General features: G+C 45.6%; 1 protein-coding gene across 5 annotated transcripts in view; it reads left to right on the top strand.

Moving 5' to 3' along the window:
* REXO5 (RNA exonuclease 5) overlaps positions 1–23,593 on the top strand; it is a 407,232-nt gene that overhangs the window by 341,201 nt on the left and 42,438 nt on the right. For all 5 annotated transcript variants that reach the window (XM_085629097.1, XM_085629095.1, XM_085629094.1 and 2 more), the window contains exon 19: positions 9,632–9,741. In XM_085629097.1, the coding sequence (XP_085485223.1) occupies positions 9,632–9,741 (110 nt within the window). The remainder of the gene's footprint in view (positions 1–9,631; positions 9,742–23,593) is intronic.

Here is a 23,593-nt window from a genome sequence, read left to right on the forward strand (position 1 = left end):
TACTGACACTAGATAATACTTAATTATATGCAAGACATACTAGATATACTGCTAAACAGTACAGATACACTGCTGAAACAGTGCAGACCGGATTTGTGTACCCAAACCCGTCTTGACCGGCACAGACTATGTGCACGTTTAAATGCCTCCCCGGCAATGGTACTCACCGGGTAGCACGGAACGGAAGGCCTCGGAACTGAACTGGAACTGGACCGGACTGGACTCGACTCGACTGGACTCGGAACTTCGGAACCTGGTGGGCCTCTGTATACCTCGGATCTTGCTCTCTCAGCTAGGCTCTGGTCGGGATACTTCGCACTTCTCATCGCCTCGTCTGGGTGTTGATCGCAGCCTCAGTCGCCCCCGCTTGGCCGGAGGGAGATACAGGAAATCCTGCAGGTACGCGTTTTTGTCCGTTCAGCTGTGGCAGGAGACCGGGCCTGCAACGCACCTCCGGCGCGTGAGATGAGAAAGTGTCCCTGTTCGGGCGCCAATTTATGTGGTAAATATTTCATTACCGGTACTATTTTTTATGCGGTAAAGTCTAGTAAGAATAACTCAGTAAATATAAGAGGCAGAATCCGTGGTATTAGAGGTTCTAAAAGGCTTTATTCCTCTACAAAGGAATTACAGTTCGAACTGCAGGCTTCAAATTCCATCACCACGAAGGTTCAGGAAGGGAAGGCAATACATTATTGACAAGTAATGATATTTATATGAAAAGTATTACATTAAGACAGATGCAAGAGGCGTAACAGCTGATAATGCAGATAATGATACACATACGTAATGAAAAGAGGCGTAAACATAGGCGTAACTAAATACGTCATTAAACATGATGTCACAAGTGGGTGGATCCATAAGAGAATCCTGCAATGTCAGCAGAAATATTTGGCAAAGATGCGCGCGCAGCGGCATGACGTGTGATTGACGTGCAACTAGAGGGTGAAGGGGACTTGACATTTAGCTCTACATGTGGAGACAGAAGTCTGGGGGGTCATGTCAACCTAATCCCAAATCATATCTAATATCTTATGTTTAAAGAACTGTATTATCCAAAAGGAAAGGTCTCTATGATGGAATCTATTCTATACTGACTGTTAGTGCGTGTACAAGCGTCTAAGTGTCTACATGAGATGCGAGGGGGCAGGAATTTTCCATGGTAACAGGGGCTATGAATTACTTGCATGAGGACAGCGAGGCCTGGCCCTTAGCACGGTAGCTGGAAGAATGTTTACCTAAACTACTAGACAAGAATGCATCGGATGAGGAGCGGAGCAGATAATCTTGAAGGTGAAATACAGTTTTTGGCAGGCAACAGGCTGGATCAGGCACCGTTAGCCGCGCAGGGAGTAGGACAAAGTTCATGGGTACAGATGCAGGCTCGGACTGGAGCTTTCAGAGGCAGAAGGCAGGAAAAGGCTTGATGACAGAATTCAGGGCCTACTCGCCTGAATCTGTAAAATGTGGAAAGTGAACCACATAAAGTCGGTGGCCTTTCATACTTGGGAATGGAATATCTGACCCATTCATGGCGGATCTGAAAGAGGACATGTTGACGGTGGACGCACATGTATTTGCGTCTTCATAACTGGAACTGGAGGGAACATACATGTACTTATAGCATGCACATGGAGCCGTTGGGGTCTACGATAGGGGACATAACTGATCACAAAATTCATATTTCCTCAAGGAAGTCACGGCCCTCCTGGCCAAGGGGGCCATCGAGTACTTTCCCGATCAGGAAGTAGGGAGTGGTTGCTATTCCCACTACTTTCTGGTCCCCAAGAAAGACAAGGGGGGGGGGGCCTGCACCCCATCTTGGACCTCCGGGACGTCAATCGCTTCCTCCGGAAGGAGAAGTTCAAGATGCTGACTCTGGCTCAGGTCCTGTCTGCCCTGGAGACTGGATGGTAGCGTTGGACTTGCAGGACGCTCATTAGGTCTCGCTGAGCCAAAGGCTCGAAGAGACATTTTATATGTGGGATTTTCAAAGTGCTACCCACAGTTTTGGCTTGCCTAAACCTTGAGTGCACGATCACATGCACATGCACAGCTGCTCCCACTCCCCCCTCCCTTCTCTATAGCTTTCTTTCACTTTAACCGCTTTGACCCTTGCATTCCCCCCTCCCTTCTCACCCAGCCCTTTGATGCTCTGCTCGATTACTTTCACTTTCGCCGCTTTGATGTTTGATCCTGTTTTCCTGCCTTTCGGGCACTCACGAATCAACTTGTTTTGTCTATCCCAGGAAACATTTGGCAGATCGGTTTGGAATGGAACTCAGTAACCCACTGATTCACAAATGCCTCGTTGTTTAACCACTACTGCTTATTTTACTTTGAGTGCGAGGTGCGTGCGGCCAAATGCTTGTTTAGTTAGGGAATTTGAGATGTAGCCCCCTGATTCTCACTGACTAAACTGCGCCCCTGCCCACGGGAAGATAACAAAAGTAGCGGCACAAATCTTGTTTGAGTGCTTTGCAGCAATTTACTTTAATACGGGCTCGGTTTGAGAACGATCATAAGGAATGGAAAATGTTATCTTGAAAACACATCACTTGTCAGTTGGACGCTTTTTTTATTGCTGTTAATTGTGGATTTATGATGTACTGTTATAGACTCACGTTCACGGAACTGGAGATTTTGTTATACAATTAAAAACACTTTTAAATATGTGAGAACACACATCATTTGACGTAAATTGCACGTTTCAAAATTAAACCCCGATCACTGCAGCTCAGAGAAACAGAATTTATGTCTAGTTTGCAATTCACAATTCTTTTACTTTGGTGCCCTCTAGGGGCACATTTTTTATTACAAATAATTATTTTTCTTTAATTCACAATTTGCTCGTTGTTATTGCCGGGGGCCGGTTTTGCAGCATAGCTGCAATATCGGCCCCCAGCAACAAAAGCCGCACAAAGCTTTCCTTCCGCTAGCAACATCTACCCCAGCCCCACTCCTCCTACCCCCCGCTGGCTGAGCTTCTTTTCCACATCGCCTCTGCATCCATAGAAATGATGAGGGAGGCAGGCGATGCTCAGGAGCTACTCATGACTGCTTTACCCTTGTGGTCTATCCTCCGAAGTGGAATAACCATGGAAATCTTTAGTATCCTTGACAAGAATCTTGGCTAAAATAGGAGCGGACCAATGTATGAATAAACAGAAACAATCGTGAAACAAACCACATCAGTCGTGCTGAGAAATGTATAATTTTTCAGGAGATGACTGTGGTTGTTTTCATAACAGCCCTAAGGTTCAAGGACTATGTCATGGCATGGCATACTACATTTACTTCTATAGAGCACAATCGTAGAGCTTCCGGGTGCTGAGTAATAGAATATATGACCAACAAGGGCGAGTGAGAGGTGGTATAGGGTTTACAGTTCACCCTCTCTTCTATAACATTAACAAGCATTTGCAATGCATTACGTGAGTATGCGCTATTGACATTGCAAATAACAATGCCTTTTATTTTTGTTTTCGTTTCGTTTCGTTTCTAAAACAAATAAAAGGCATTGTCATTTACAATGCCAATAGCTTAAACTCGCGTAAATGCGAGACCTATTGCATTGCAAATGCTTGTTTTGACATTCCCGTCCTGCCGGCCCACCGGCGTTACCTGCGGTTCACGGTAGACCAGGAGCATTTTCAGTTTGCTGTGCTCCCCTTCGGCCTTACCAGCGCCCCTCGGGTGTTCACGAAAGTGATGGCGGTGGTCGCAGGTCAGGGGTGTCAGTCTTCCCCTACCTCACCGACTGGCTGTTGAAGGCTTGTTCGCCCCAGGCAGTTGTCTCCCACCTCCAGACTACAGCTGACCTCCTGCATCTGCTGGGGTTCTCCATCAATGTGCCGAAGTCGCACCTGAGTCCCTCTCAGAAGCTCTCTTTCATCGGAGCGGTTCTGGATTCGACGCTGTTTCGGGTTTATCCTCCCGAACAGAGAGTCCGGGATATTCAGGCTATGGTTCCGCTCTTTCAGCCTCTATCCCGGGTTTCAGTCAGGATGACCCTCCGGCTTCTGGGCCCGATGGCCTCCTGCATCCTGCTGGTGCCGCATACCAGATGGCATATGCGGGCTCTGCAGTGGGACCCGAAGTTACAGTGGGCACAGCATCAGGGAAACCTGTCCGATCTCGTCCAGATCTTGGAGGGTGCTGCACAACAGTTGCAGTGGTGGCTCACGGATCGCGATTGGGTCAGTGGCAGATCCCTCTCCTTTCCCCAACCGGAGCACACAGTAGTGACGGATGCGTCCCTCCTGGGTTGGGGAGGCCACATGGGAGAGGCAGAAATCAGAGGCCACTGGTCTCCGGCGGAGTCCCTGCTCCATATCAACCTTCTGGAGCTGCGGGCGATCCGGCTTGCACTGAAGGCATTCCTTCCCTCTGTCCAGGGAAGTGTAGTGCAGGTGTTCACGGACAACACCACCACCATGTGGTATTGCAACAAACAGGGTGGGGTGGGGTCGTGGACTCTATGTCAGGAGGCTCTGCGCCTCTGGACATGGCTGGGACATCAAGGCATTACCTTGGTGGTTCAACACCTGGCAGGTTCTCTGAACGCCAGGGCGGACGAACTCAGCTACCGGTGCATGGTGGATCATGAGTGGCATCTGAACTTGTACGTGGCGCAAGGGCTCTTTCTGCGATGGGGAGAGCCTTGGTTAGATCTATTCGCCACCGAAGAAAACGCACAATGTCATCAGTTCTGCGCGTTGGAATTTCCAAAGCGGCACTCGCTCGGAGACGCTTTTTGTCTCGAGTGGAGCTGCGGTCTTTTGGACGCCTTTCCGCCTATACCACTTCTGCCCAGAGTGCTGACGAAGATCAGGCACGACCAGGCCCAAGTTATTCTTGTGGCTCCGGACTGGGCTCGAAGTGTATGGTATCCCGAGCTACTCAGTATGAGCAGCGATCCCCCGATCCGTCTGCCTCTTCGGGAGGATCTTCTGTCGCAGCAGCAGGGGACGGTCCTCCACCCGCACCTGTCCAGCCTCCACCTCCATGCTTGGAGTTTGAGCGGTGACAGTTGACACCTTTCGATCTTCCTCCCGAAGTCTGTGATGTCATCCTGGCTGCAGGCGTCCCTCCACTAAAACGGTGTATGCGTGTAGGTGGAACAGATTTGTAGCATGGTGCACAGCTAAGACTGTGGATACCCTTTCTGCCCCTCTTTCTGAGGTTCTTCTGTTCCTTCTCTCTTTGGCCCAGCAGGGCTCTGCTCTGGGCACTGTTAAAGGTTATCTTTCGGCCAGCTCTGCCTTTCTACGGCTTCCAGACCAGCCTTCTCTTTTTAAGTCACCGGTTGTTACGTTTTCTTAAGGGCATTATGCATACGTTCCCACCTGTGCCCTTCATAATGCCTCAGTGGGACTTGAATCTTGTCTTGACTTTTCTGATGTGCGCTCCCTTTGAGCCCCTTCATAACTGTCCCTTACGTCTTCTTACTCTCAAGACGGCTTTCCTGGTAGCTATCACCTCTGCCAGGAGAGTGAGTGAGCTCCAGGCTCTTTGTTCCAAACCTCCTTTCATCCGGACAAGGTGTTTCTGAGGATGCGTCCTTCTTTCTTGCCACAGGTTGTCACGCCCTTCCACATCGGGCAGACCATCACTTTGCCCACCTTTTTTCCGCCTCCGCCTCCGCATCCTTCAAGGGAAGAGGAGCGGCTCTTCCGTCTGGACCAAAAACGTGCGTTCGCATTCTATCTGCAGCGTACACAGCAGTCCTGGGTGGATGATCAGCTCTTTGTTGGCTATGTGGGCGCCAAAAGAGGTCGGGCGGTGCACAAACGGACCATCTCCCAGTGGGTCGTTATGTGCATCAAAGCCTGTTACTCCTTGGCCAAGAAGGAGACTCCTGTGGGACTGCGTGCCCATTCGACCAGGGCAACTGCAGCCACTACTGCCTTGGGACGCGGTGTCCCCTTGCAGAATATATGTCAGGCAGCTACGTGGGCCTCGCTGCACACGTTTACCAAGCACTACTGCCGCACTACTGCCTTGACAGTCCGGTCCGGAGAGACGGCTTCTTTGGCCGTTCTGTGCTCTGTGACTTTCTGGTGTAATCTTGTTCGCAGACCCACCACCGGGGTTGGTATTGCTGGGGTATCTATTCTAAGGTAAGGAATCTATCACTAACGTGTCTCTTTCAGATGCACAAGTTACTACTTGTGTAACAATATATCTGTAAGAGACATTAGTTAGTGATAGATTCCTTACCTCCCCACCCATCCTCCCCATTCTGTGAACTGATTACTAGGGTTAAGGTCATCCCCTTTTAGGGCCCTAGTTTTATGCACCAAAGGTCAGTTTCTCGCATGGCTCTGCGTTTCGGCGCTGAAAGTTGTGTACAGAACTGACGTCAGCGTGCATGGTTGGCGCCTAAGTAGCCTCCGTGACGTCATCCTGGCGCGCACGGTGCCACCTACTGGCGCACAGGGGTACAGCTAAACAGAAAACTTTCCGGATCCAGACTGACGCCTGGGGAATCTTCTAAGGTAAGGAATCTATCACTAACAAATGTCTCTTACAGATATATCGTTACACAAGTAGTAACTTCTGTTTTAATCCCATGTGTAGCTGGTGCTTTAGGGCTGATTATGCCACACTACATTTTGGTGCCTTTTCTGTCTGCCAGAGGGGAAAGTAAGCTTCAGACATTGTTGTCCGCTTCACCTTACAGGCTTACACCATCTTTAAAGAAGACGAAGACTCTCATTTATTTATTTATTTTCCAAAGGTAGTGTCTGACATACATATACATATGATTAATGCTAAAACTGCTCTGAGACATGAAATCTCTAGTGCAGACTTATCAAATTACATGGTGGCTAATTGTAGGGTTATAATGGTTCCCCCAAGGAACTTTGGTTTCTAAGAAGATTTGTCTAGGCGATTAGCTCTCTGCATTTGAACTGCGGAATTGTTGAACATCTGTGATGCCACACATCTTCAGGTACCTCATCTTTTTCTGTGAAAATTCCATCGACTCTCCTTGCAAATTTCTTTGGAGTTGCTTAGAATTTTTTTTTTTGCAGTTTAATGAACTACCCTTAGAACCACAAGATACCTTCGGTTTTGATAGCTCTGATTGATTTTGACTATCCTCTGCAGAGCTTTCATTGTCTACCTTCTGTCTTGTATTTGTCTAATTGATTCAGACCCTCTGTGCCTGAAGGTAGCTGAGAAACAATGCATATCCCACAGTAGCTTTATATCCGCTGAGATCACGCAACATGCGTGTGAGATCAAAGTTTTCCGGAGCCTCACTCTGGTCCCCGGAAATATTTTAAAAGTTGCACAGTCTGCAAACTCTAGCCGCCAGGGCCTGTGTCCCCGAAGGAAAGTAACTCTGCTCAGTGGTTCGAGCTCCTACTGCGCATGTCCTCGAATGCATTGCAGTTGACGCTACCGTCCTGTCATTGTAATCCAACCTTCTACAGTCTTGTTGCTTAGGGACTCGTAACTTATCCATGTCTTCAGGTGTGGGTTACATTCCTCCTTTCAATAGTGCAGGATGAATCTCTGTACAGCCCCATTTGAATGATCGTTGCCTGCAGCGCAGTTAGTCGGAGATGACGTCAGGTGACAGTTCTTAGTGGCATTAATTCAGTTCTCTGAAATGCCTCGTGCCAAAAGCTTTGCAATGTGGGCCAGCATAAACAATGTGCACGAGGAACATTCAGTGTGATCACAGTTCCAGGATTTCTATGACTCAGCCAGTGCAGCAGCCAGCATTTTTCTAGGACGCTAGGACAGTATGAATATTGTAAGTGAGTGAAGTCATAAGAGCCATTTTTAAATTAGAGTCTGTCTTCAAGGCACCACTTTCTCACCATGACAGAAAAGGTTTTTTTTGTAATTAAACTCTTAATTAATTTAATTAAGCATGTAACGTGAGCACAATAGATAAAATCAACTAACAAATACTGAAAGTGTCTAATATACTATAAAGCTTCAATAATTTACCAGATTTAATTGTTGTTGGCCTTGGTATGACAGTGATTGTTGGAGTTAGAGGTGTGAAAGTAATCCGACCACTCTCCTGTTTGCTTGGACACTTCCTAGCTCAGTAGATCTGTTTTTCTAGAATGTAATATTGAGCCATGCCTCTCACCCTATATGTGTGGGGGGGGGGGGGATATTTAAATCTCCTGTGCTTGTCCATCTCTCTTGTGGGTAATAGTGTGCCAGGAGCAATCAAAGTTCATTCCCAGGAGTCTTCAGTGACTTCTAGAATTTCTAATGTAGCATGCCCATGGGCAGGGTCTGTGGCCACCGAATTACCTTGGGTAATGTCTGAAATATGACTTTACAATATTTCTGAATCCTGGAGCAGCCCGTGCAGGTAAAGGCGGGGGGGGGGGGGCGGTGATAGCAGTTTGGGGGAATTCCGACAGACGACGACGAGGGAAAGTTAATTGTTTATTTAAGTTTCCCCTCGTGGCCGACTCTTCAATCTCTCCTCAACCCGGCCCCACTGCTCTCACCTGCACGTGCCATTCCTGTCTGAGTCATTCGACAGCTCCGTAACATATGGAAAAAGTCTCCCACTTCAGACCGTCATCTGAAAAATTGCTAAATGTTGCAAATAATCAAGAAATTAACATGTACCTTTACATCCACAGTTCGAATTCAGACTTTGAATTCTTTGTCTATTCTTTTGGCTGCCAAAACCGAAATTCTTTCAGTCTCCACTTTCATCCATGCAGAGTTGATAGAACTGTCCTAGAAACTGACAAACAAATCCGATGAGCTGTCTCTGTTTGAAAGTGAACGTTCAAGCTTGGGGTAGACCAATCATACCTTGATGAAAGAGCTCTGGCTATGTTCTGTTACATTTCAATGCGATAACCACTTGTTTGGCCCCCATTTCTCACTAACCGTACATTTGCAGGATGAGCGCTATATTTTAGAAGCTTACAACACATAAGTTCCCTTAGTGAATACCCGATTGCTTATTTGCTGGTATTTATCTGTTCTATGGTGCGCTATTCTTTGACTGCTGTGCCCCTTCCCTCCACTACAAACATTTGAAAAGCTATCATCACATATGTCACAAAATGGTTGCTGGTTTATCACTCCCTGCATGAAGCCATCCAGGTATCCATGAAGTATGAATCCTAGATGTAAAATACAGATGGCCAGGGCTAGCAGCTTCTACCCCTGGATTGCCCATTGGTACACTGGTACTTAACTTCATTGCTACGACTGGTCATGAAGGAAGTGACCCAAACAGAAATTATATGGAGACTAAAAAGTCTTGTTTGATTTCAGTAGTTTCCACTCTTTGGCTAATGAGAGGCTAAGGCCTTGAGAAGGGGCCAGCAGGGGTCAGAGGCCTTATTATGTCATTTCGCTATGCCAAGCTTTTGGTTAACCTATGTTCTGTATTTAATTTGAAGTGTGCACTGCTGGGGATGGGTCCAGGCGATACTGCTCTCTGATCAATACCTGTCACAAGTACCAAACACACTTCCTTAACTTTCCCAAGTGCCCAGATGCGATTCAGTTGAAAGTGTGCCCTGTGTTTTAAAGCAAGCTCATTAATTCACTCTACTACCATCCTGTATCGTCATTGTTGTCAGCTAGTATTGCTTACATTGCCAATGCATATTGTTTTCCGCAGGAGCAAGAGCTGAGAGACAAGATGAAGAAACTAGACAAGAGTGTGAAACAGCTTTGTAAAATCCTGCGGAGCAACACCCTTTGCCTGGTTCTGCTGCCAGGAATCAACAGGTAACCATTATTTGGATACAGACTAGAAGTTGAATGCTGCCTTTGAACCCTTGATCAGACACTAAGCAAAGTTGCAAATACGGGAAGAATTGGGGACGGGGAGTAATGTTTGGAAAATAGTAGGTCCAGTACCCTGACTCCCAAGAAATCAGTATTTAAACAAAGGGGTAACTGTTCCTCTAAAAAGGAAGAACCTAAACCAGGTAATTGAAAGTGACGCTCACATAAGAGCGATTAGTGTGAGTGATAGAGGAATTGCTCCTGTAATTTATAGTGCCCTCACACACCCTTGCGGGTGTCATGCTTCATCATAGGGCATTGCTCCTCGTGGGGGTGGCGCTGCAGTGCCTCACGGGCCCCGCAAGAGGGCTCTTTCACGGAGATCTTTTTATGGAGTCGCCGCAGTTGTGCGTGGGTGTATGAGGGCTTTGTAAAAGGGAGGAGTGTATTAAAATCACTAGATGGAACCCTGAACCGAAGTTTTTATTCACAGGTCCAATCTGTAAATTAAAAATGTCCTGGGGGGAGGAGCCAAGATGGCGACCGGAGCAGACGCTTGAGCGCCCGGCTCCGTCGGCCCTTGGCCTCGGACTATCATCCTGATTCCTATCCTCGCCGATTTTCGAGGTGCAACGTGTGCGACGACGCGCTGACCGCTCCGCCGCTTTCCCGGAGTCTGAGCCCGCCCGGATGCCGGAGTTCTTGGTGCCTTTGTTCTCTGCACTGGACCCCTGCTCTATTGTGGCCTTGGCCGGCCCCCTGGAAGCTCCGCAGTCACTGGACCCGCCGGCGCAAACCTGAGCCCCGCGGCCCGACCCCGCCTCACACCACGGACTGTCGCCAGATGAGCCGGGGGAGAGATGCCCGGACACCTCCTGCACCTTGTACCTGACGGGCTGGAGCTATAGGGTAAGCCCCGGTGTGGCGGGTCTCCTGCCCCGCTCTGTGGACCGCGCTGTGGAAGGCTGCAGACCCCCTTCTTCTATTGCCTAGTCGGCTGCAAAGAGAGTCCGAGGGAGGGGAAATGACTGTTGGCTTTCACCTGTTGCGGCGCAGACCTGAGGGGAATTGCCTCCTTGTTACGACCCTCCCCTGGCCTCTGTACCGTTCAGCGGTAAAACATGGCGTTGATTGCCTGCTCGCTGCTGGGGGGTGATGCTCCGGTCTCGCCCGCTGCCCGCTTCGCCCTCCCTCTACCAGACTCCAGCTCCACAGTGCCGTCCCGGATTGCTGCCGATGTGGGGGCGCAGCTTCCGCTGACATGCGGCTCCGTTCTGGCTGCCCTGCGGGACTTTCGTCTGCAATTGTGTGTTGGCTTGCAAACGCTGAGTGAGCGGTTCGACTCCATACTGTCGGCTGCGGGTCGTGAGCGCCCCGTTTGTTATCAACAAGACGTGGGTCTGCCAGTGCTTCTGTCCTCTTGCGGGGACGCAACGACTGTGTATAACCGTGCTACACTGGTGTCTGCATCTGGCTTTCCCGGCACCCAGGATCAATCGATCTCCTGCTCAATTGCGGATACTTTGTTTCCCCGTTCATTGCTGCCTGCTTTGTTGTTGCCTGCCTCACCGCGTCCGCAAGAGTATCCAGCTGAGCGACACCTGACGTCCTCGAGGAACCGTTCACGGTGGCCTACGGCTTCTTTTATGTGGAACTCCTGTACTTTACAGGCCAGGTCTGGATTTTATATGGTGCACAAGGGGACCTCAATAGATGATCGGCGGCCATTTTGTGACTCTACTTCTCCATCTTCTCCTAAGCGGCCATATTGTCTTTGTCTGCACGGGATGCGGGGCCTTCATGTGGGGGCTGGTCTAATCTTAAGCCCGCGATCGGGCCAGGGCTAGATTGATTTCTATCACCATGGTTTCACGGATGGGCTGGACTGGGACTGGAACTGTCTGCATATGTTGTGCGCACTCGTCGCGATTTGTCTGCCTTCATTTAAATTGTTGTGACACGTTATCTTCACACGACCGCTTTTGGGTGTAGTGGGTTCTCAGTGTGTGGAGGCGTAGCTGGCCGGTGGTTTCGGGCGCTCCGAGGTTACGGGGGCTCCTCCCCGCTTTCTTCTTTGTTTTCTTATTTTCTTTACTCTATTCCTACTTTCTCTCTTGTCTATATTTCGGGTTCATTGGGCGACAGGCACTATGCTGGGGGGGGGGCAGGCCGTAGCCTCCGCATTGGTGTAGGGTGGGGGGGTAATTTACTGTTTCTTTTAATTCTATGGGCCTTTTTCTTCTATGTCTCTGCGCTATACTTGTTTCGATTCGGGGTCCGGGTGTGGGGTGGATTGAGTGGGGGCGGCTTTGGAGGGGTGCGTATTTACTCATGTGACTATCCTGTTATATAACTGCATCGCCTCACTGTCTGAGATTTTCTATGGCCGTTTTAATGATGCTGCTGCTCTCCCGTGTGGTGAAGCCATCTTGCGGACTCGAATCTCCTTGGTTCTATCCTCTACTGACTTTTTCCTCGATAAAATTATTTTGAAAACCTTAAAATTAACCTTCACTTCTCCTTCCCCTGGTGTCAAGGATCTCTCCAGTGTATAACTCTTGAATCGTTGCTAATCTTGACCATTGATGCACAGGGGATGTAATGTTTGTCGCAGTTCTTAACCGTATTGTGGCCGGCCTGATGGTTGTAGGCCCGTATTTGTTCTTTTAATATGCACAAATAAAGGTTTAAAAAAAAAAAAAAAAAATGTCCTGGAGTACCTCTTCGGAAAAGAATCTTGAGGGCAGGTGTTTAACTAGCTGCTGCTCACAGGATGAATGTGATAGTATTGAGAAATACGTAATAGGGTCAACATGTTTCGCGCACTCTAGAGGTCCATAGGGGATCCATTTGCGCTTCGTCAGGACCAGTGAAAAAGATATTTGGTTTAAAGGACCTAAATCTTACCCCTGTATCCGTGACGGAGGGGTAGGTCACACCACCCATCAGCAGGCGAGAATAATCTCCCAGCCCGACTATCCGGACGGTACCGAAGCAGCCCGCTCTTCTACTGGAGGGGTTGGATTTAGGTCCTTTAAACCAAAGCACCTTCAGCGCATGGACGCATCTTCCTTTAATCATAAGGTATTGTGATTCACAGGCTCCTCCTGGAATCCGGTTTTCCTCATCACTATTTTTTATATTTATATCTTTTTCACTGGTCCTGACGAAGCGCAAATGGATCCCCTATGGACCTCTAGAGTGCGCAAAACATGTTGACCCTATTACGTATTTCTCAATACTATCACATTCATCCTGTGAGCAGCAGCTAGTTACACACCTGCCCTCAAGATTCTTTTCCGAAGAGGTACTCCAGGACATTTTTAATTTACAGATTGGACCCGTGAATAAAAACTTCGGTTCAGGGTTCCATCTAGTGATTTTAATACACTCCTCCCTTTTACAAAGCCCTCATACACCCACGCACAACTGCGGCGACTCCATAAAAAGATCTCCATGAAAGATCCCTCTTGCGGGGCCCGTGAGGGACTGCAGCGCCACCCCCACGAGGAGCAACGCCCTATGATCAAGCATGACACCCGCAAGGGTGTGTGAGGGCACTATAAATTACAGGAGCAATTCCTCTATAACTCACACTAATCGCTCTTATGTGAGTGTCACTTTCAATTACCTGGTTTAGGTTCTTCCTTTTTAAAGGAACAGTTACCCCTTTGTTTAAATACTAAGCAAAGTTGGCCAGATTCATGAGAAGGCCTCCGCTGAAGGCCTGAACGTAGTATTCTTTCCAAATGGATTAAAACGTGGCGTAACCCATAAAAAGCTGCACTTTATTTCACATTTCTATCTGCATCTACAAATTATAAATCCTGGTTTCCAGATTCAGAGTCTGCTCAAATCTGCTATTACAACATGCATTTACGACTGTGGTAAATAATATAAGGGTCCCGTTTGCGTAAAAACTCTCTAATAATTTATTGACCTACTACAAAAACTATTTGTGGACCTAAATAAAATCTAAGTAAGCAACATTTGCATCCGCACTCATAGATTCAGAATTTTTTCAAATGTACTGCATCAGCAGTCAGAAGAGTTTATTTAAATGGCTGTTCCCGGAGGTGTCCGGCCTATTGCAAATTTTGGGGATACCCAACATGTGATGATATTGTGGGTTTTCACTGACATTCTCAATACATTTCTCCTTCTGTAAATTCCAAAAATAGAATAGATACATGCAGTGAACCCGGTGTGAATTTTCAATTTTTTGAGACTCTGTATTGTTACCTTAACCTGTAGACACATGCTCCTGTAACAACAAAAACGAATTAAATTATAAATTGTTTTTAGATTCATTGCTAATCTTTGGATGATGTAAGAAGCTGCAAAGAACACAGTCTTATGCAGCTGACACATTTCAGAGGGAATGCACTCTATGTGGTGGCTCATACCATTACTAGGAAATTATTGAAATTTGGCAACGACAGAAAGTTGTGCTAGCAGCGTGTATGGGATTAGCCCAGTTTTGAGAGTCTGAGCCGTGCAATATGTAGTGCTGTGGCATGAATTATGAAAATCAATGCTTATAAAGTCTTGAATCATAGTTCTAATGTCCTTACTGCAATGGCTTCTAAACACACATTTCACAGAAATAGCAAACCTGTAAGTTAAATAAATTGTGGTAATTACACTAGCCTCGTAGATTCCAGATATCTGTCAACAATAAAGCTAGATGGTATTATATTATAGTATTTTTGCAGTAAACTGTATTGCTGTGTGATCAAAGTGGAGTTTTCCCATTTTAAAAGCTATAATATAAAAATGCATATAATATAACACGAAAATGACACATTGCATGCTAGTGACCCTGTGTGTCAACAGAGACGTTACCACTGCTGCACAAGCCTCCTTTTTTTCTCCTGCTATTTATTGTAAACCTTTGCATCCCCAACGTTAAAACGAAATGCAAAGTTCTGAGCTGAATAGAAACCGAATACACTATTCAAAATTATTTTTCCTGTATACATACAGCCATATAGATATTATAGTGGAGCAAGAGTGCAGTAGTGCCACTATGAACGTTGTTACGCTTTCCAGTGGGGATTTCAAAATCTATTATATGTTAAACCTTTAAAATGTTTGAATAAAATTCACAACATTTTGAATAGCCTTCTTGGATGAATATGTGGTAGCACATTCTAGATTTGGTGACCGCGGAGTAAGGATTTCATAGTTTGAAATGTTTTTTATTGAAGTCGGTTGAGTTGAGAACCATTCTAAAATGGATTTCTTCAGAGATACCATATCAGTCAGATTTTACTTCTCTGAAGTATGGAGTGCCGTAAGGGTCTTCATTAGGCCCCATTTTATTTAGTGCATACATTTCCCAACTGAAGACACAGATTAGGTTGTTTTAAGGGGTGGGTGGGACATGCGGAATTTGACTCTGCGGATTTACATAAAAACTTCGCAAGATTTAGCAGAGTCCTGCCAACGGACAAAAAATATGAAGCTCGCTCTGTAATTTAGCACTGGTAAGACGAGCAGCGCTGAAATATCAGCAAGGACAGCACAATGTGCTGCACAAGAGCACGCGGCTATTAGAGTTGATTTTTCTGCTGCCCGAATAGAAAATCAACTCGAGTGGCAGCAAATCTACTCAAGAGCCAGCCTTTTGACCGATGCCGCCAGTGACCACCAGTGTTAGAAAATCACGCTTAGGCATGCCAAAATTTCATTCACCAGTTCTCATTTCTGGAGCCCGCTGGGAAAAAAATGCAGCACGTGCCGATTGGAGGAGTTTTGCTTGACCTACCGTTACAAGATTAACACGGAGTTGCCAAATTCCACCAATGCTGCAGGCGAAATTAAACATTCCTCCCACCCCTAGTTGTTTTGCATGATATTCTAACCATATACAGACAAGCCGAAACTCTTTCTATTGCTAGATGACTCTTTAGCCAAGCCCTCCTCTTTCTTCCAGCATATCTAACAACAGTAGCAGACTAGATGTCAGCTAACACATTAAAAAGAAAACTGAGCTGCTCGTCACTGTGGAACCTCCTCCCCACTTTATCTGGACCACTGCTCGGTGAACCCCAAACTCTGACTGGTACCCACGCTAGTGAATTAGTCAGAAACCTAGGCATTCTGTTTGATTCAGATTTACTCCCCAAACTAATAAGCTTTATCCGTTTTGTCATCTTCAGAAAGGTGAAACGATTCTTCCATTTCCCCATATTAATGCAAAAGCCTTGTTGGTTAAGAGACTATCTCAGCTAGGTTACATTATGGAAATGTCATTCTTTGTATGTGGTACTTGTATAGTGGTATCCTAGCAAATAAGACAACAGAGCACTGTAGAGGGCCTGTAAAGGCAAGGATAAAGTCAACTACTAATAGGAGTGATAGCTGGTTATTGGATGGTTACCGCATTGTAATGTAGTGTTCTTTAAATAGGTGAGTCTCAATCAATCCTAAATTGAAGCAGCATTTGGGTGGTCCTGATGGATACGGGGATGATGACTGCATATAAGGAAAAGGGCTGCTGCTTTGTTTTGGGTTTTTTTTCACACTTCTTAGTCTCCAGTCTGATGGTGGCCTGGCTGTGGGCTTGCACAAACCGTTGAGTAATAAACTTGACATATTCCAACTATAGCTACTCGAGTGCTGTTGGACCCGAGAATAGCTGAATCACTATTGTCCCATCTTGCAAACCTGTATTGGCTCTTTGGAACCATAAGAATCTCTGTTACAGTTTTTTGAATGATTGGCAAAGCTATTCATGTGGCAACTCCAAAGTTTCTCCAGGAGGAATTTTATCTTATACCCACATGGACTCTTCGGCCTGAATGTATGGCATTTCAGATTTCCCCGTTCAGGTAGCCACGCATTTGTTTTTTTAATAGGTGGAACTCGGACACATTCTTTGTGCCCAAATGAAGCCCTGCCAGCAGTTAGCAAACAACTTGAAGTACATTTGTTCAGAATTCAAAGGCTTCACTATTAGATGAGGAGTCCAACACCCTTGGTATAAAAATTCAAAATTGTATTGCAATTCATTAATAGATCACCTTAAGACCACACTCCTCATCAATTTTATCAAATTTTACAAAATTTGTCATGCACATTTAATCAACTTGACCCTTGTGCATCTTAATGCGGGGTAAGAACTGTCTCTTCTAATTCAGAAAAATGCTAAATGTGTTCAAGACTTCATTCACAAAAATATTGATAGTCAATGAATAAGTTAAAAACATTATGTGGCCAGCAATCCACAGCCCTATTACAAATGGAAGTTCTATAAGCTCAGTCACTATCCCAGGACCAGACGGGGAGCTAAAATCAGTCCTGGCAGAAACGATCAAACTCCCCACACTGCAGGAGATGACTGGTAAACGGAGGCTGCTATGGGGCTTTCATGGCTGGGGCATGGCAGCCCCATCTGCTCTAAAAGCAACCCTCTAGCCTGCTTCCCACTGAGACAAGCCTTTGCAATGCAATAGGTCTCGCATTACTGAAAGTTTGAGCTATTGGCATTGCTAATAATAATGCAACGCCTATACCTCAAACTTTTAGTAATGCGAGACCTATTGCATTGCACTTTTTTTTATTTATTCTTTTTTTTTTTATTGGCATTTGTATAAACATTACATACAGAGGCACATTTGGAGTTACTATTGGTGCATAACTACACAAGGCAGGAGCGCCCAGGTGGGCCCCCGAGCTACCTATTGCATTGCACTTGATCGTTTTTGTATTTATTTACTTTGAAGCTTCTCTGCCAACATTTCTAACATGATGGGTGTGTGGTTAGAGAAAATAAATGTTAAAGTGGTCATTTAGAAAACCATTTAGGTTCATGCTAAAAACTTCAATTGGGGACAAAGGAGGTGTTGTTTTTAGACGTCCTGTGATGAATGGCCCGCACGTACTCATCTGCACTAAGAGAGCTAGCAACAGACCCTAAAGAGACCCAGCTGGGCTTTCAGCGAGGACTAAATGTGTAGAATGAGCCATGCATCATATTGTGGAAGTTCCGACACTTTCAACGTTCACATAACGGCCCCTTGGGTAAAGTCCGCTAAGCATGATACACGTGCCCTATTTAGGGGCCATTAGCGCAATCTGCGATAGTTTCCTTCCAGGGCTTTTACATTTTGTAAAATGCTGGTAAAGTTGTGCTCAACTTACTGTACTTTTCCTTCAAGAAAATAAAGTCACCAGCTGCTGTTGACTTTTTAACAAAAAAAGGCCGAGCCAAATGAAAAACAAATGTTAGCTCATGCATGTTACAAAAGCATGCTCAAACGCAGCTCTTTCGTTAGGAAAAAAACAGACCTGCCAGAAATACGGTGGTACAAAAAAATAATAATAATTGACAGAACTCCAAGTGACAAATGATTAAAAAAAAAAAAAAAAAGTTTGTAGACAGATCTCCAAGTGACAAAATGGGTACTGTTTTAAAGATAAGACAGTTTGCCTGTGCTCCGATCCATCTGGGTGGCCTGTCTGCTGCCTGGAGTGGGGTCCAGACAGGGTCGCATTGGTAACGCGGGCACTCGGGAAATGGCCGAAGTGCCGGTAGCAGAGTTCCAGCTGTGGGCTGCCTTTTTGGGCAGCTTGGGGCTGTCTGTGCTGTTAGGATGCCGCCAGCGGCCCAGTGGGTGACTGAGTGGCCTTTCTAGAGGCAGATGGGCGGAGGTATCACTCCCTTTCTCTGCTGGGCCGGCCCATTAATGTATGCTGATTGAGCGGGGGCAGGGGGCCTGAACAGAAGTGGTCTCACTTGCATTCATGTGTTCCTCAGCAGTGTGAACTAATCTGTGCATTGTTTTTTATCTAAGTGAAGTTAATAAAACATGCCCCACCCCTTTTCTTTTCATAACACTTTGCTGAAGCAGTGTTTTGCGGAAAGGCAATATGCAAATGTGGGCCACTTTTTTTGGTGTGCCCTGGCCGATTTTTTATCCCGTTCCAACCCTGGGCCAGACGTGCTGTTATTGCAACACAGTGTAAGAACGCCTCCGCCCGGAAGTGTCACTTATGTTACATCAGTCGCGGCTCGCAACACTCGCGGGGGGGGCTGGGGGTCGCGCAGGGGCCGGGCGGAGTTTTAAAATAAAATAAACTTACCTGACCGGGTCCGCGTCGCATCTGCTCCGGGGTCCTGTTGGTTGGCGCCTACAAACAGCCGTGTCACTGCTGGCAAACCCTCGCTCTCAGCCAATCCTCTGAAGGGGGTGGGCGGGCCGACGTCATGCTGACTGACATGATTATCAGATCTCCCTCGCGTCCCTGAACTTAAGTAAATTGAGAGTTTAGTTAAGTTCAGGGAATACGGTTCGTGTGAAAACAATTAATGTAAATACCGGCGGCAGTTTGCTCCATTAACTGGCTATTTAAATAAAAAATAAAAAGCACAAACGTCGGTAATACGAGCTGGTTTCAGTTCAGCACTGGGGAAAAAAACAAACATGGAGGGGGTGGGGGGGGGGACTTTGCAACACTAGTGGGTTTGCTGTATGAATGGCACTTTTCACTTTCTACAAATACGCCGTTCTAAAAAAAAATGGGAATGTAGCAGGCTGGACATAAGTCCTTTTCCCCTTCTTCAGGTCATCCTGACAGCTCATGCGCTGTCTAAGCTCGACCTAAAAAACCAGAGTGGAACAACAGCCCTCCCTTGGCTCTCCAGACAATATGAATTGGCCTTTCCTTGAAGAATGTAATACAAAGTCCACTTTGTTAACTATCTGAAACACTTGAAACTGAGCCGTATCAAATGTACAATTGCTCTAATAAATGTACATTTGGATACACAAGTGTACTTTCATTGTATCTAATGTGCATTTTAACCAACATCCATTTGAACCTACGATTGTTCCAATAATCTGTTTAAACCGATGAATGTACATTCACAAAACAAATGTACATCAGAGAGGTATCCACGCAACATCATATTAACTTCATTCAACTTAACATGTAACAAGTAAACTGACCATAAAATTGCATCTGCATACCACTGACTGAGCAGACATGGAAAGATAACTCTTTACAGTCTCCTATGTAGCTCCGCTTAATCACTGTCACTCACCTAGATTTCAGTTTTATTTTATTTTGTGGTGAATAAAAACCATTACAAAGATTCGCTAGATACATATAATAAATATGATAAAAATACATTAGTGCAATTGCAAATGTATCTGTCAGAAGGCAAGTGACAGGACCTTGTGCCTCTTCCCCATGATTCAGTGAATACGCTTTAAAAGCAACAGCAGCGTGACAAAACATTCTACTACTTCCTCTTAATTAATGAAATACACATTGTAAAAATACACCGGGGCGCTAATGACTCATAAGGCTAAAATAAAGCTTGTTTCAATCTGTTGGGGAATTACACTGTGGAAAATGTAAAGTGCTATCGAGATTACAACTGATTGGTACTTCTTATCCTTTCAGTATATCTGTCTTAGAATAAAGCTGATCTCAATCCAATTAAAACATGCGTATTTGGACACGTACCTCGCTAAAAGGGTGTAAAATCTCCCAAAGTACATAAGTAAATATAGTATTATTGCAGTTACTACATCACTGGTCGCAGCCTCATTTCAAGTTACTGCCATTTGGTACACCTATGACGCTTTAGACTAAAGCTGACCTCAGTCCAAATACAACATGCGTGTCCACATACGTACCTCACTAAAAAGGTATAAAACTCCCAAAGTGCCTACAGTAAATACAATGATATTGAAGTTACTACATCTCATTAGGTACTTACTTTTTAAGGGTAAAACTGATCTCAGTCCAAATAAAACCTGCTTGTCCGAACACGAGCTTGACTGAAACGATGCAAAGACCCCCAAGTGCATGAAATGAATAAATCAAAATTACTGTATCTCAAATCACAGCCACATTTCAAAACACTGCTATGTGGTACAGCTCTTGCTTTTACAGATCGCAGGTCCACGTTTAAAACTGTTCACAATCCATTTTACACTTTATATGTAACCAGCCACGGGCCTCGTAAAAAAAAAAAAAAAAATACTATTTATTGGATCTTAGAGTTCCTCGTTAACGTGATTAATCACAATGGGCACTATCGTTAATTATCTTCTCAAATGCCTGTATAAATTTCACAAATCTCCCTGCCAAAGTGGAATACTCTGCAGAGAGATAGGCGATTACGCGGTCTGCAGGAGCCTATCACCAGTGCCTGTAAATACATTTTTAATAGAACCCGCCTTTTTTCAACAAAGCAGGGCAGATGCAGACAATGTGCACAGATGCTTCACTGTAAGATTGAAGGGCCTGCAGAAAGTATTGACATTTCCCCTTCTTTTTGCGGCTAGGGAGTCTGAAGTAGGCAGCCGCCCTAGACTGTATCGGATACGATTTTGTTTAAAATGTTTTGACATGCCAACATTTATAATTGTTTGCGGTCCCAGTTTGGTGTAGTTGCTTAAATCGACCAGGGCCTGTTTATTCACACGGCGCATTTTCTTTGTTTGCGCTGGGCGCACCTTTTTAGGTCTCGCCTGACCCAGCGCATGCGCTGGTCTGGCGAGACTTATTGAGAGGGCTCCAAAAAGTGCTACCAGGCCAGCCTAGAGCTACAGCGCTTTGATGTTTGATCGTGATCGCGATCACTTTAACTTTCGCGTTTGCATAGCCAATAGGTCTCGCTTTTGGGACCTTACAAGTATTTAGTTATGCAACTGTTGCATGGCTAAACACTATTGGCTATGCCAGTGCTTGTTAAAGATGCTCCCAGCACAAACAATGAATATGAGCCGCAGTGTGGTGAATGCACTGCCCTGAGGTCAGTGCATTTCTTTGAAAAACAGAGTAGCTGCTTTGAAGCCGCTTTGTGTTTTCACAGTGCAGGCTGCAACCCGCCTGCACTTTGAAGGGGGATTCGTGATCCCCTTGACGGCGGGTGCAGTGAGTGGGACCACCTTTCCCCCTCCAGAAGGCTGCCAGCAGGGGCTGCACTGACAGTGCGCCACCTTTTAGGTAGCGCACTATCAGTGCGCTTCCTTGCCTCTGCTCCTGCATCTGTAATACAGCTCAGCGCAGAGGCAAAAGGATTCCCTCATACCCCCATGCAAATGAGGGAATGCCCTCTGAAGATAGCGCTGGTGCTTTATGTGCACCTGCGCTAACGGTATTACAGAAGGGGACGCACAAGCGTCTGTGGCCCCTTCTGTAATACCAAACTGCCTCGGTCGCGCAGAGCAGGCACAAAGGCCTATTAATCCCCCGGGGCACTTCTCTAATACGGCTTCAGGTGTGCGAATGTGAGGCCAGTTTTTGTTTATCAACTAGCCATTATATCTGCTGGGCCACTTTGATTACTATCCTTTTAAAACTAGCTAAGGTGGAGTGGGTTGCCCACAAGGTGGCTACCTGTAGGTTCTGTACAGATTGATCCACATAGGCCTGGGCTGCAGAATGACTGTCTGGTTTACTTATCTCTAGCCACAGTTGATTTTCCAATGTGTCAGTGTCTGTGGTGCGTAGCTTAAAACATGTCCCTCACCTAATTCATCGGGATTTGAGGGGAGTATCGGTGCAGAATGCAAAGCTTTAAAACATCTCAAAGCTGCTGAAATAAATTACACAATAGTGATACACAAAATCCCTAACTAAATCTGAATGAACACCTATATTCCAGGACACAGCTTCCTAGATTATTTTGGAATAGTCAAGATATTTATACAATGTGACTGTTTTTTTCCTTTTGCTTTCAGTACTTTAGAGACTTCTTTTTACATGTTGTAGCCTACATTTATTATAACTGACTTACATGGATATCTTTTGTTTTTTAAAAATTAATTTTTAAAAATATGCATTAAAGTGCATTATGTGGTGTTTGGTAAAGCATATATTGCCATTAGTACAAATATAAATTACAAGATTTCTTATTAGTTGGTGCTACCTGTGTTACTCTCATAATGATGAATGCCCGTGATGGGATTTGAGCCATTGCCCTGCAAGTTACATACAGAAAAGAGAGCATAATGCTGGAAATTACAACCACATGCATATCCCCTTCTGCAAATAAATTAAGATCACATGAATTAATCATAATGATCACTAGGATTTTCAGACTTTAAAATATCAGAATGCAGCATCTATTGTATTCACTTTTTATTCAGACAGTCTTATCTCAGCTTTTTATCCCTCAAAAGTGGATACACGGAGTGCAACAAACTGGGTAATGGCAACATCTGTTATTATTGTACCACTTGAAAATGCGAAAGTCTGGTATTTACCTCTACCTTGTGAGAGGAGCTTTCCTTCTCTTCATCTAATGTGGGGGTGTCACAGGATACTCCTGCTCTTCGTTTGTGCTCTTTGTTTGTGCATTGAATCAGCAGTTTCCATTCCTACTGATTTCACACCTTTAACAAGGCTCATTTGTTGCTTGCAATTCTGAAAGTTAGGTAATTAGACAGAGAAATCCGGTTGCAGGCCCTACATGAAGCTTCACAGAAAATAACAAAGGGTGACTTTCCACTTGTTAATAGCCTGGGGTGGGCTAGGGGGCTTCTTTTTGAGGGTCTAGCCCACCCTCTAGAACCGGGCCTGAAGCTATCCCACACTAAATAAGCTAGCCGAGAGCACAAAAGCAAGCCTTTGTGGGCATGACACCCTTTTTAGGTCGAGCCTATAGCAGCAGCACGTACGCGAGGCATACAGTATTCAGCATGGCATGGAAGCTCCGCTCACTCTCCGTCCATCTTTTTCATTGGCTTAGTTCCTAAATGCTGCCTTCCGATTGGGTTTATGCTTGTTAGTCCCTCCTCATGACGGCCATGTTGTCATTTGTATCCTTCCATGGCTACTAGCCCCTTAACTTCAAGCACTATTTTCCTCCTGTGCCTCCCCCCCC

Source organism: Triturus cristatus, chromosome 10 (assembly GCF_964204655.1).
Source record: "Triturus cristatus chromosome 10, aTriCri1.1, whole genome shotgun sequence".
Classification (NCBI taxonomy): domain Eukaryota; kingdom Metazoa; phylum Chordata; class Amphibia; order Caudata; family Salamandridae; genus Triturus; species Triturus cristatus.